This window comes from Aphelocoma coerulescens, chromosome 1A, assembly GCF_041296385.1.
Source record: "Aphelocoma coerulescens isolate FSJ_1873_10779 chromosome 1A, UR_Acoe_1.0, whole genome shotgun sequence".
Classification (NCBI taxonomy): domain Eukaryota; kingdom Metazoa; phylum Chordata; class Aves; order Passeriformes; family Corvidae; genus Aphelocoma; species Aphelocoma coerulescens.
In genome coordinates, this window is record NC_091014.1 from 53,994,577 (window position 1) to 54,008,570 (window position 13,994).

The 13,994-nt window shown below is 52.0% G+C and overlaps 1 protein-coding gene and 1 pseudogene across 1 annotated transcript; both read left to right on the forward strand.

Annotated features, from left to right (window-relative positions):
- The first annotated feature begins 922 nt into the window (after positions 1 to 922).
- LOC138104471 (endosome-associated-trafficking regulator 1-like) lies at positions 923 to 2,173 on the forward strand (annotated as a pseudogene).
- Positions 2,174 to 4,679: 2,506 nt separating this feature from the next.
- Positions 4,680 to 7,621, forward strand: KCNJ4 (potassium inwardly rectifying channel subfamily J member 4). Its single transcript, XM_069003939.1, has 2 exons — positions 4,680 to 4,779; positions 5,983 to 7,621. Exons 1-2 carry the CDS (start codon positions 4,742 to 4,744, stop codon positions 7,310 to 7,312), a joined length of 1,368 nt encoding a protein of 455 aa, XP_068860040.1. The 5' UTR covers positions 4,680 to 4,741; the 3' UTR covers positions 7,313 to 7,621.
- The last annotated feature ends 6,373 nt before the right edge of the window (positions 7,622 to 13,994 follow it).

The window sequence follows — 13,994 nt, forward strand, 5'->3', positions numbered from 1 at the left end:
TCTCTCCCTCTCACTGCCCCCAGCCCCAGGCAGGAGGGAAATTGAAAAAAAGGTAAACTTTTTGTGGGTTGAGATAAGAACAATTTTATAATTGAAACAAAATATAATAATAATAAATATGGGAATCATATTACTATTATTATCAATAATAATAGTAGTAATAGTAATAATAAGCAGAGAGAGAGAGAGAATAACAGGACCAAAGAGAAATAAGTGATGCACAACCCAGTTACTCACCACCCACTGACTGACAACCAGCACATCCCCAGAGAGTCATCAGTTCCTTCCAGTTAACTCCCCCAGTTATATACTGGGCATGATGTTCTATGGCATGGAATATCCCTTTGGCCAGTTTGGACCAGCTGTCCTGGCCGTGCTCCCTCCTGGATTCTTGCACAGCTCCTCACTGACAGCGCATGGGCAACAGAGAAGTCCTTGGCTTAGAGTAATCCACTACTCACCAACAACTCCAACATGTCTGTGTTATCAATCAGCCTTGTTCTCATACTAAATCCAACACACAGCACTGTGCTGGCTACTATGAAGAAAATTAATGCAGACCTAGACAGAATCAGGACAGCAGTTGATTGCTTCCTCCCTCTCCCCTGCTTCTGACAGCTCAGCACACATGGAACTCGATGACATCACAGACCTTGGAATGTTGGTGGTTCCAGTTGTCCCCAGAGACCAGATGCAGAGGTATGTGGTTCTCCTCTCCCTCCTGAACATCCTGGTGTTCTAAACAGAGGGATTTTGGTGGCCACAACAAGCACTACTAAGGCTGCAGAAGGTGGCACGCTGCTCGTCAGTTTCAACAGCCTGCACGGCCTGCGCTCCAGGAGGACAGTTTGGATTCTCCTGCTTGCTGCAGCCCAGAGCATCCTGAAAAATGCCGCGGCCATTTAGCATCTTTGGGCTAATGATGATGGTCCATCCAGAATCTCAAGGCTTGGAAGGGGATGATGAAGGTGGTGGTGATGATGATGACAGTGAAGAATCAGGGAACTCCAGCCACTCTGAGCGTCCTTCACCCTTGTCCAAGAGCAATGATAGCAGAGATGACAATCAGACAGAGGACCTGGGAGAACCCAGGCTCTCTTACATAGTGAAAGATAAACAAGTGGGGTTGGCCAAACCTGCACTGGAGTTTGAGGAGGAAGATCAGGAATTTCAGGAACCATTTTATGAAGACATGGGAATGTCTGACAGTTTGGCTGGAGATGAGGAGCCCAGCCCAACCTATCACCTTCCTGGGCATCAGAGGCGGCCTGCTCTCCTAAAGGCCAGCACAGCACCAAGTGGCTTCCATGAATCTTTCCAGCATAGCTCAGGCCAGCACCTGGGGACAGAGGCCGCTGCCACACAGGCCTGTGCTGCTGACCATTATGTGGGACACCCAGAGAGCAGCACGGGAGCGGAGCCCCACGTGCTGCACGAGGAGGACAGCGAGGACAGGGAGTCCCCATCCCTGCAGCCGACCTACGAGTCACTCAGGCAGGAGAACATCCTCCTCAGGTCAGAGAACAAAATGCTCAGGAATGTGAACCTCGTGCTCACGTCAGAGAACTTTGCACTCAGGCAGGTGTTCAAAGAGCTCAAGGACAACAGTGCTGTGCTCGTGGGGGAGGACGTCATGCCCAGGGAGGAATACAACGTGCTCAGGAAGCAGTATGACAGGCTCGAGGGTGAGAATGCTGCACTCAGGAAGGACAATGCCATGGTCAGGAGAAAGTTAAACACCTTCCAGTACAACTTGAAGAGACAGGTGTGCATGGTGTCGAGCCTGCAGGATCAGCTGAAGGCCAGCCAGGCTGAACGAGAGAGGGAAGTCCGAGAGCTCCAGTCCTTAGCCCAGCAGAGTGAGTGTCATCTTCAGCTAATGAGCCAGCGGGTTCTGGATGCTGAAATAAATGTGGAGAGGCTGAAGCAGAAGATCTTTATTCTCCAAGGACAGCTGGAGAAATCCAAGCTGGAGAATGAAAACTGGAGAACAGACTGGCCTGGAAGCAGTGAAGCACAGCTTAGACTTCAACAGGCAAAACCCCCACGAGCTCATAATGGGCAAAAATGGCTCCCTCAGGCAGCTCCTGCCTCAGGAATGCTGCCTGTTGTTGCTGAGGTCCTTGAATCTACCAGAAAAATTCTCAAATTTTAAGCAGAAGAAGATCTGTGAGTGCAATTTTGTGTGAGTTCTATGGATCCGTGTACGGTCCGAGGCCATGGGTCTCCCACTTGCAGCCATTTACTGCAAATAAAAGCATTTACTTTCCCTTTCTCAAATGTGTGTGCTCAGACTGGTAGCCTTTATCCTCTATGAAAATACTTTCCTTGTGATTAAGCACCAGTTGCAGGAATTGATGTGGCTTTAGCTGCTGATACTCTGTTCGGGCGCTGTGGAACCAGCAGCAAACACTGCCCAGGCTCTGAGCTGCACGGTCCAGCCGTGATGCACTCTGTGCAAGAGGCTCTGCCACAGCTCCAGCTGACATGAGCTCCCGTGTGGGAACCAGGAGGAAGCACAGCACCATAGGATGCAGCACTCTTTAACAGCATGCTCATCCCATCCCATGGCTGTACCAGCCTGAAGGAAGCCCTTGTATTTCATCTGCTTCCTTTGCCCCTTCTTGGGGAGGAGGGCAAGGTGAGGAGCAGAGATCCAGGTGTTGCTGCACAAGGTTTCTCAAAGCTTCTTAGGTCCTCCTTCCTCTCTTTTGGAGCTGGCTGCTGCCTGGACCAGAAATCCAAAATCGCTAGAAATGGTGCATCTGTTTCTGCAGCTGGAGAAAGAGAGTTGTTGGTTGTAGAAACTTCTAGGAAGTTGTGAATTACTCATATGTGTGAGCTGTGGCAGCGCCTTCCCTGTGGTATTGGGGTCAGTGCTGGCTAAGGATGAGCCTGGCATATCCAGGCTGGCTGAAGAAGATGCCAGCTGAAGAGGATGCCCTTCCTCTCCCATCTGGGGCTGGCATAGAGGGGTGTACATAAACTGCCCACCTTTTGTCACCTCCCAAAGCTATGTGGGACCCTGCAGTCCGAACTCACCATGTAATCGCTCTAGCTAGCTTTATCCCAGCAGGACCATCTGTGGGTATGAAGTGTCCTCTCTTCATCACATCAACATTTCTGATTAATTTAGATTACCAACCCCAGGGTCTGCTATAGGTTTACCCAGCTGCACAGCAAAAATTCCTGCATCTGACCAAACTGACTCCATAAAGACTTGGAGGTTGTAGGGCAGTGAGGGGCTGGGAGCTGGCAGAGCTCAGTGTCAAAGTGCTTTTTCCAGATGGGGATTTTTGGGCAGCTGTTCACTTTTGTCTTTATATGGTGAGTTGTGGATTACAAGGCTGTTATCTTCTCCTGTCTCATAATACACTTGGTCTGAACAACTATGTTTGTGTTGCTGCAGCGCTTTAGCTGCCTCAGTAACTGGTTAGTCTTCATCCTATCAGAGGTGATGTCTGGAGCTCCTTACTTGCTGCTTTCCAGTCTGTGCTCCTAACTGGAGAAAGCTGGTGGGCGCCCCTGGCCACGTGCAGCCCCATTCTGCATCACTGATGATGAGACACGGGTGGCTCTCACCAGCTTTTCCATCCTAGACAACATCACTCACTGTTCCTCTCGCCTGTCTGTGCACAACCACTTGCAAGCAACTCTAAACCTTACATTTGATCCCCAAAATCCTTGTATTTTCCCCATATCTGGCAACCAGTGGCTGTTCATCGGTGAGGCTGGGAGGAAGCAAACTAGCTGGCTCTGTCTGCATCCGCACTCCTCACTGGCTGCTGTAATCCAAAGGATACAGTGAAGGATTAACATGGGTGTACAAAGCCCTTCCTAATCTGTGAGTCATTACCCCCTCAGGGCATTTCACTTCCCAGCAGCTCTGGGCAGGTGAAATAGGTTGGCTCTTGTCTTTGACTTTCCCATTCTTCTGTTCTGGGAGGACTGGGCTGGGACATCTGCTGGACATCCTCCCAGGACCCTGCTGCTGAGCTTCTCCTTGGATGCTGTACACAGGGCATGGCACAAGGTTTGTTTCCTCTAACTGGCTTCTCCTTGGCTACCCCTGAGCCCTTCCTTTCCATCAGTTCTTTCGGGCTCTACCCATTGCTTTCCTTCTTTTATTTGAAACGGGGCGGGGGGGGGGGATGTTCTGCACACCCTGGAGAAAAATCCCCTCCGGGTTAGGCTGGGCTGACGGGGATCCCTGAGGGCTGCTGTGCATTCGTTAGCCCTTGTGTGCGAGGTATTTAGCCTGGCTGAGCTCTCGTCCTGGTGTAAGCTCTGATATTAATATAATGACTCAGGGCGAGGGCCCTGAGAGCTGCTCAGCTGCTGTGCCCTTGATCTGGAGAGCGGTGACCGGCCGGCCCTGCTCCTCTGCTGGCGGGAGGTGCTGGGGAGCGCGGGGTCCGCGGGCCCTGCACCCAGGCTGCGTCCACCAGCTCCTCACCTGCCTGAGCCAGGCTGCAGTGCCCCAAGGAGACCTCCCGACACCCCCTGAGCAAAAGGCTGGGAGCCCTGTGCCCGCCGCTCTGGACTGGGATGGGCGCTGTCAGGGGAGGCTCTGACTGGGTTTTGCTTCCTCCGTCTCTGCCAGGCGCGTGCCCAGGAGCGATCGCAATGGCAGCGCTGGTCCCAGCTCGCCAGAGGTGAAACCTGGAGCTGCCCAGTCCCACGTGAGTGCTGCTGCATGAGTGCCCACGCCCCGCCAGCTCCCGCGGCCCCCTGACATCCGATGACAGAGCGAGCCATGGGCAGCGTCCGAGTCAATCGGTGAGTAGCCCTCCTTTCAAGACCTGCTGCTGCCCTGGGTGTGACCTGGTCCTCCTCATCTGGCCCCTCAGACCCTAACTTCAGACTGCCTTTTGATACATTCTTCTCAAATTACCTGCCAGCGACTTTCCTGTTCCGAGGGGTGACTCCTTCTCCAATCCAAAACATGCAGTATGTAGGGGTAGTGCTTGGAGGAATACTATGGAGGAGAAGCAAAGCGCTGCATGGTGCTGGGCCAGAGATTACAGATTCCAGCAGCACTGCAGAAGCCCCATGTTCCCAGGAATCACAGCTCCAGCCACCAGTGCTGTCTTTGCTGTGAGATGTGGATGGAGGGCTCCAGCTGACATGTCAACACTATGGGGTGGGAGAGAGAAACTCCCAGGGTCCTGTGAGGCTGCAGCTTGTCAGGCATGAGGGCAGAGCAGTCTTTGTGCTTCAGTGCACCCTCTTGATTTCCTCGGTGGTCAGAACATGTCCTGCCACCACACCTTTAAGGAATATCTGCAACTGTCACAGCATGACGAGGGGCAGTGTCAGAGCTGTCTGCGAGGGAGGGGAGCCAGAGGGGCAAAGATCTCTCAGAAAGTGTGTGTGTAGCTTCTGTGTGTAGCACTGACCAACAGTGCTTTGGCTGTTGATTTCCAAATTACACCTTTGGCTTTAGATAAAGGATGCTGGAAGACACACATGTTGCTGTGGCAACAGAATTGTCCTGAGTGCAGGATGTGTATAAACATTGTCACCACATACCACGAAATCAGTGAGCAGAGCAGAGGAGAAAATAGATACTCCCAGCCTTGTATTATATGAGGGCCAAAATGTGGTCAGGCTGCAGGTGCTTGCTCCCAGGCTTCCTGGCTGTCCCAGCTGCTGTCAGGTTTCAAAGCCTTGCATCCCCCCTCACCATAAAGGCTGGAAGGTGCCACAGAGCTACAAGCTGCTGCTGCTTTGCTGCCCTGTCAGGACTTTGCTAGATGTAACCTCCTGGCAGCAACACTCAGCAAACATAGCAGCTGATCTCCACCAGTTTGGTCAGTTTGGCACCATGGTGCAAGAATCACTGAATCGTGCCGTTGTGAAATCCCACAGGGAGGTACTGTAGCTCTGTGAGCCACCCACGTCTCCTGCCCTTGCTGTCTCAGTGGTTGCTGTTACCCTTCATGAATTCCTGATGGAAGCGCCTGTTTCTTCTCTTCCCAGGTACAGCATCGTGTCAACCGAAGAGGATGGACAGAAGGTCTCTGCACTGGGCAGCATGAACGGGCACAGCCGGAATGGGAAGGGCCACGCTCCCCGGCGGAAGCACCGCAACCGCTTTGTGAAGAAGAACGGCCAGTGCAACGTTTACTTTGCCAACCTGAGCAACAAATCTCAGCGCTACATGGCCGACATCTTCACCACCTGTGTGGACACGCGCTGGCGGTACATGCTGATGATCTTCTCGGCCGCCTTCCTGGTCTCCTGGCTCTTCTTCGGCTTCCTCTTCTGGTGCATTGCTTTCTTCCACGGCGACCTCAATGCACCGGCGGTGGCAGGCGGTCCCTCTCTCCTCAAGCCCTGCATCATGCACGTGAACAGCTTCCTGGGGGCTTTTCTTTTCTCAGTGGAGACGCAGACAACCATTGGGTATGGCTTCCGTTGCGTGACTGAGGAGTGCCCGCTGGCTATCATGGCAGTTGTAGTCCAGTCCATCGTGGGCTGCGTCATTGACTCCTTCATGATTGGCACTATCATGGCCAAGATGGCAAGGCCCAAGAAGCGGGCCCAGACCCTCCTCTTCAGCCATCATGCGGTCATCTCTGTGCGGGATGGCAAACTGTGTCTCATGTGGAGGGTGGGCAACCTGAGGAGGAGTCACATCGTGGAGGCCCATGTCCGAGCTCAGCTCATCAAGCCCTACATGACAGAGGAAGGGGAATACCTCCCCCTGGACCAGCGGGACCTAAATGTGGGCTACGATGTGGGTCTTGATCGTATATTTTTGGTCTCACCCATTATTATTGTTCATGAGATTGATGAGGAGAGCCCCCTTTATGGGATTGGCAAGGAAGAGCTGGAAACGGAGAACTTTGAGATTGTGGTTATTCTGGAGGGGATGGTGGAAGCCACAGCCATGACCACACAGGCACGGAGCTCTTACCTTGCTAGTGAAATCCTTTGGGGTCACCGCTTTGAACCAGTTGTGTTTGAGGAGAAGAACCACTACAAAGTGGATTACTCACGCTTTCACAAGACGTACGAGGTGGCTGGCACACCTTGCTGCTCAGCCCGGGAGCTGCAAGAAAGCAAGATGACCATCCTACCTTCTCCACCACCTCCCAGTGCCTTCTGCTACGAGAATGAGCTGGCACTTGTCAGTCAAGATGAAGATGAAGATGATGATGAAGTGGGTGTGGTGTTAGGGGGCAACACCAAGGAGGAGGGAGGTATCATCCAGATGATGGATTTTGGAAGCCACCTGGACCTGGAGCGGCTCCAGGCAACTCTGCCCCTAGATACAATCTCATACCGCAGGGAGTCAGCCATCTAACTCCTCCAGCCTCCCCGTTCCGCACCCACTGCCCACAGTCTCCTCTGTTCCGTACCCATACACTGGATAAGCCCCTTCACCACCAAACAATGCCTCCCATGATTGCCTCTCAGCCCCCGAGTACACCAAAGCCTGGAGCTGCTCTGATACACTCCCTTTCTCATGAGGTCATACAGCCTGGGAGAGGAGTGAGGATACACTACTCATCTCGGGTATGCAGCTCGGGCTAGAACCCCTTTCCTGCCCAGAGACAGGAGAGCAGCAGGCCTGGTCTCTTGTCTCTGGAGAGGTGACAGGAGTCCCTGCCTTCAGTGGACAGATTGGGACCCACAGCAAGTGTTTCTGCTACTGAGGCAACAGCAAACATTCTGTCCCCTCTCACCTTGGGTAGGCCCCATGGCTGTCAAGGGTCATCGCTGTCACTAGGAGAGGAGCGACACCTAAGCACTGACCAGATGAGGATAGAAGGGAGAGTTTGGGACTCCTGGAGGGAGTGGGGAAGGATCTCAAGGGAGGAGTTTACTTGCATGTTTGTTGCTTGTTGCACATGATTCTGTACATAAAAGAGAAGGAGAACTGAAATCCATATTCTTCCACTGCAAACGCCAAGCTAGGAGACAAGGACGCTCTACATAAGCCACTCTGCAGTCTCCTTGGCTTTTGGTGTCTGTCACCTCCAGAAGCAGCTCAGCTCCACGGACTCAGATCCAGTTCTCCCAGTCCTCTTGAAAAACATGTCCTGCTCCTCTCCTGAGATACCTGGCGGAGGAGGCAGGGCCTTGTGCTTGCCACACTCAGACTGCTCCCTGGCACAGCACAGCTGGGATGACAGACAGGTGACCTGACTGGACAGCAGACCCTCCATTTGCTCCTTTTGCCTCCTCCATTCTTCTCCCTGCTGCCATCAGCTGTAAAACTGAATTTGTAACTATTTATTTTTAATAAAGTCTAAAATCCCAAGGGGAGGTTTGGAAGCAAAGGACAGACTCCAAGGCTGCAGCCTGGTGTGGAGACTGATGAGGGTTATTAACACAGCTGTTTGCTATTTGTATGGCATTGGACCCTGGAAGCTCCACTGCAAGGGCTCTCTTGTTCTGGGCCTCTCTGATAAAAACCTATAATAAGAGGCTCAGAGAATTTGCTCAGGGAGAAGGTCATACAAATGTATGTATGGAGGGAATAATTTGCATTAAAATTACCAGTAGGATGGGTCAAGCAATCTTGTTTGCTTTGGAGATAGTGAGAGTTTTGCCCAAGGAAGGGTTATAGATAGACATGGTGAAGAGGCAGTGGTGTGCAAGACATTGCTCTAGATGGAAGGCTTGAAAACCCCATTAAAAACCTCAAAGCCTTTCTTTTTGCTAGATGCAAGTGGAGGGAAAATGAGGGAGGACATCAACCAAAGCTAGACCTGTAACACCTCTTTGTTGTCATTTCACAAAAGAGCTGAAAACCTGATGAGCATCTTCCTTCAGGAGCAGCAGAATCACCCCTCCAAAACTGCAGATGAGGTGAGGACAGAGAGACAAACAGGAAGTTCAGGAAGCTGCTCTGGGCACCCAATAGCTGTGCTGTGGTGGGGAAGAAATTATGTCCCACCTAATCCTTGATCTACAAAGCAGAAAAAAACCATCTCAATATCAATTTGGAATTGGTTCAAGAAGCAAAAGAAAGAGAGGAAGAAGCAGAAGGGTAAGGAAGGAAATAGCAGGACTGAGAGGAAGAAGCAGACACAGCAGGCAGCTGGTGGAGAAGGAAGGGGAAAAGAGGAAGAGAAAGTGAGGTTATATGGAAGTGCATTTGAGAAAGAGCACAAATAGACTCACAAGATGTGTCTAGACCCAGACACGGTCATTTCTCACCCCAGGATGTAGGTTCTGTGGGGTAGCAGCTGTCCTGCCCAGGTTTGCTCCATTCGCCACCACTCTCTGGGCCCAGCCATGCAGCCAGTTTTCTACCCAAAGAACAGTGCACCCATTCAATTTCTCCAGGCAGCCAATTTCTCCAGGACAAATGCTTTGGGAGACAGTGTCAAAAGCTTTATGGAAGTGCAGGTAGACATCCTCCACAGCCCTTCCCTCACCCACTAAGCGGGTCACTTTGCCACGGAAGGAGATCAGGTTGCTCAAGCAGGACCTGCCTTTCCCAAACCCATGCTGGCTGGACCTGATTCCCTGGTTGTGCCGCATGTGCTGTATGATGGCAAGGTGAATTGCTCCATGACCTTTTCTGGCACTGGGGTCAGGCTGACAGGGCTGTAGTTCCCCAGATCCTCCTTCCAACAATTTTTGTAGATGGGTGTCACACTGGCTAACCTCCAGTCACCTGGTATCTCCCTGGCTAGCCAGGACTGCTGAGAAATGATGGGAAGTGTCTTGATGAGCTCTTCTGCCAGTTTTCTCAGTGCCATTAGTTGGATCCCATCCAGCCCCACAGATTTGGGAGTGTCTAAGCGGTGTAGGAGGTCACTGAGCATTCCCTCCTGGATTATGGGGCTTCATTGTGTTCCCTGTCACTGTCTTCCAGCTCAGGGGACTGGGTACCCTGAGGACAACTGGTCTCACTATTAAAAACTGAGGCAAAGAAGACGTTAAGTACCTCAGTCTCTACCTCGCTCCCGTAGTGATTCTTGGCTCCAGAGTCCATCTGCCAGAGCAGTTTGCCTCAGAGCCTTCACTGAAATGATGGATACACTGGATTTTGAGTGGCCCCCATCCCTCCTGGTTCTGCCAGTGCTGAGGCAGAGCTGTCTCTCCTCAGAACTCCAATGCTCCCCACTCGGGAACTGGGGCGCCTCTCTCAGTACTGAATTCAAGAATTTGCTGGTTTAGGAAGTGAAGTTACTCCCTCCTTTCATTATTTACTTATTTTCCCCCGAGGGAATAAGTGGGGGCCGGTATTGACCTGGCTTTTAATACAGCTTTCAGAGTCGTGTGTCTGCCACTGGCCATGGAAACAAACTAATGGACCGAGAGAGAAGGACTTTGCGTGCGAGGACATGGGCATTCAGGACACAGGCTGGGGTGGTGGCCTTCAGGAGAGGGGGAACCCTCGTGGCTGGGCACCCCCCTCACGGACGTACAGCATCCTTTGGAGGTGGGTGGCAGTGCTTGGTGGGGATGAAGTGTCCCGTTAGCTCTTGGGAGGCTCATCAATCACCAAGGAGCAAGTGTGAAGAGATGCCAGACAAGGATGGTGCACCAGGACCATGGGCATGCACAGCTGGAGTGGTTGGGACAACAGGTCAGCACTGGCACCCCTCACTTCACCTGGTGGGGCTTTTGGGAGAAAAACAGGACAAGATTGCCATAAATCTGAGGGAACAAGCATCGTTCAGCCATACTGGTTCCAGGCCCTTCCATATGTCTGAACCTGCTGGACGTTTTCATGTCATGTTTGGCATCACGGTGGAGAAGACAGTGAGGCATTGAAGAATACCCAGTTAAACCCCTGCTGTTCAAAATAAAATTGCAAGAAAGCTTTCAGTGCTGTCAGATCATTAGAGAGGGGAGAGAGAAGGGGTTGAGGGGAGGGGGCAGAGGGAAGGAGAGGAACAGCCAGTGTAGGAAAACAGAGGTGATGAGTAAGTTTCTGCCTATCAGACACTGCTCATGCAGCTGTGCTGCTGTTGCCACACACAGCCCCTCAAACAACATGGTGCAGCCACTCCAGTGACTGTTCCTGCAAGCTGCACACATGCCCACAGGTTTTGCTGATACACAGCAGCAGGACATTGCTCTGCACAGGTGCTTTTCTGCCTGCACGCCGGAATCCCTGAGCACTCGTGCCCAAGGACACACTGCACGTGCCTACATGTGTATGCCACTCATGGGGGCATAATCCATCCTACACCACAACTGCATCCCATAAACACCCAACCACATTCCCAAAAACGCCCCACAGCAGCCAGAATCTCAACAAGTGCCTCTCTGGCTGTATGCTGGGGACTCTGTTACGCAGCCTGTGAAAAGCCACCGGGAGAATCCATCCTGGAAAAGTGTTTGCTATAGAGAAAGCTTGACATTTTTAAGGATTCTGCGAATCAGCCATCCAGGCCATTCATAACTGTAAACACACCAGGTAATTTACCTTTTGCACACAGTGTGTGGAGCATGAGGTAGGGGATACCTCCTTGCCCTGTGCTCTCCAGAGAAGATACCTTTAATGCATGAGAGGGCATGATGTCCCTGGGGTCCTTCCCTCCTCCAGGACCTGATGGAGGGACTGCTTCCCTTAGACTTGCCTCTAATCCCGAGGGACTGGCAGCTTGCTTTTCAGGAGGAAGACACTGCTTCTTTGTTTATTTGACCACAGTCTGTACTTCTTTCCTGTCTTATTTCTGAACATCTTACTTGGCTCATTATTGAAAGCTATTCAAGTACCAGAAAGATAATGGGGAGAGGAAGGACTTTTCCCCTATGAATAGGATCCAGGCACTGGTTCAGATCCTCTACCCCATGACAACTAACCACGCTGTTGTCACTCTTGCCAGCTCTCAAATGAATGTTGTTATTTGAAATGACACTTGAGAAACTTGTTTCATGTTTTATTTTTGGTGACACTTTTGGACAACCCTTTTGAAAAGAAATCATCATTGGCACCTTTCAACTCACACAAAACTTGCTCAGCAAAACACTTTGATACACACTGGAACTAAAAATATTTTTAAGAAACACAACAATGATCTCAATTGGGGAGAAAATGGGTTTGGATTTCCATGATTAGGAAATGGTGCTGAAAATGTCTGTGCTTCTGAACAAACAGGTTTCAAACAGTTTGGTTTCGTCCAAGTTTTGCCCAGGAATGGATAGGGCACATGGCATTGCCCCAGCAGCTGTGCACAAGCTCGTGACCTCTGCAAGAATGCCTTCTCTGTGTTCTTTGAGCTTTAGCAGCTCTTCTTTGCCTTTGCAGGAGGGGCTGAGGTCTCTCTCAGCTTTTGAGCAGGCAATGCGAAGTGGCCACGGTTTTAAATGTCACAAAAAAAAACCCCCAAAAAAACCCCAAAAAAAACCCAAAAAAAACCAACAAACCCCCCACTCCCCCCCAAAAAACCACAAAAAAACCCCAAAACAAAACCCAAAAAACTAACAACAACAACAACAAAAAGTCTTATCTTCCCAGACCATTAAGGGCTTGCCCCCGTGAAGTCAATGGGACTTTGGCATTGCCCGTGGTAAGAGCAGAGCTGGGCCCTAATGGAGCATCATTATTGGAAAACCCCGCAGGGCCCGGCCCCGTGCTAAACCCGCAGAACTGGGATGGGCTTTTGCTGCATGCGCAGGAGGGAGAGAGGAGGGAATGCAGCCTGCTGGGGTGCGGCAAACGTGGGTGGTGTAGGGCAGCTGGGGCAGCCTCGCTGGGGCAGAGAGAGGGGGACAGCAGAGGATGGGGAGGCAGGGGAGGCAGGCTCTGTTCGCAGCTGCCTGCGGCACGGGATCCCACCGCCGGGGGATGCCACAGCAGCAGGAGAGGAGGTGGCAGCCAGTTCTCGGAAGGGCTGCACAGGCTTCTCCTCCTGCCGTGGTCCGCAGGGCGGGGGTCCTGCCCTTCCCAGCCCCGGTGAGCTCCCGCCGGCAGGACGGGCGCACGGAGGCTGAGTGGCGCGGCGAGACTGGGCAAGCCCGGCCATTGCCCGGCCTCAGAGCACCATCTAGAGATGGAAGCAAGGCTGGCATCCCCGCGGGTCCTGCCGTCACAGAATCATAGAATCTCCCAGGCTGGAAAAGACCTCTGAGGTCACCAGAGCCCTTAAACCAGCACTGCCACGTCCACTACTGAACCATGTCTCTAAGCACCATATCTACACATCTTTTAAACACTTCTGGGGGTGGTGGCTTCTCCACTTCCCTGTAAAGCCTGTTCCGGTGCTTGACAACAGTTTCAGTGAAGAAAATTTTCCTGATATCCAAACCAAACCTTCCCTGGTGCAACTTGAGGCCATTTCCTCTTGTCCTATTGTTTGTTACTCGGGAGAAATAGCCACCTCACCCCCCCCCCCCCCCCCCCCCCCCCCGCTACATCATCCTTTTAGGTAAATGTAGAGAGTGATAAGGTCATCCTAGAGCCTCCTTTTCTCCAAGGCTAAACAACACTGACTCCCTCAGATGCTCCTCATAAGACTTGTGCTCATCCCCACAGGTCCCAGCATCCTTGCAGCTCCTGACTCCCCAGGCTCACCCAGTGCTGCTTCTGGCCCCAGTGCTGGTGGGACCCTGTGGGGCTGGGCTGGGGCTGAGGCCAACTCTCCAGGCACTGCCATGGGGCACAGCTGGGGTTTGGGGGAGAAAATGTTTGATCTGGAAGGAAAGTAGGCTCTGAAAGTACCAGCATCCACCACCAATGCTGCAATAAAGGTCAGCCCTCCTGACAGCCAGGCCACGGTTTTCACAGAGTAGACACTGACTCTGAAAACAGCTCAGATATGTGCTACCACTTTGACTTCTTCTTGGGGAGAAATCTGCAAAGCCATGCCAGTTCTGGGAACTTAGGCAGAGATGACCTTTTTCAGAGTCAGGTCCTTCTGGTTCCTGCCTTGCTGTCTGCTTGTCCTTCAGTTCTTTCTCAGCCCTGCCTGGTTGCACGTGCTCAGTGTACGAAATTTGCTCTCTTTCTTCTAATTATTCAGTCCCTCGATGGGACACGTACAACCTATGGCTGTAGCATGGTGCTGCTGCCTCTC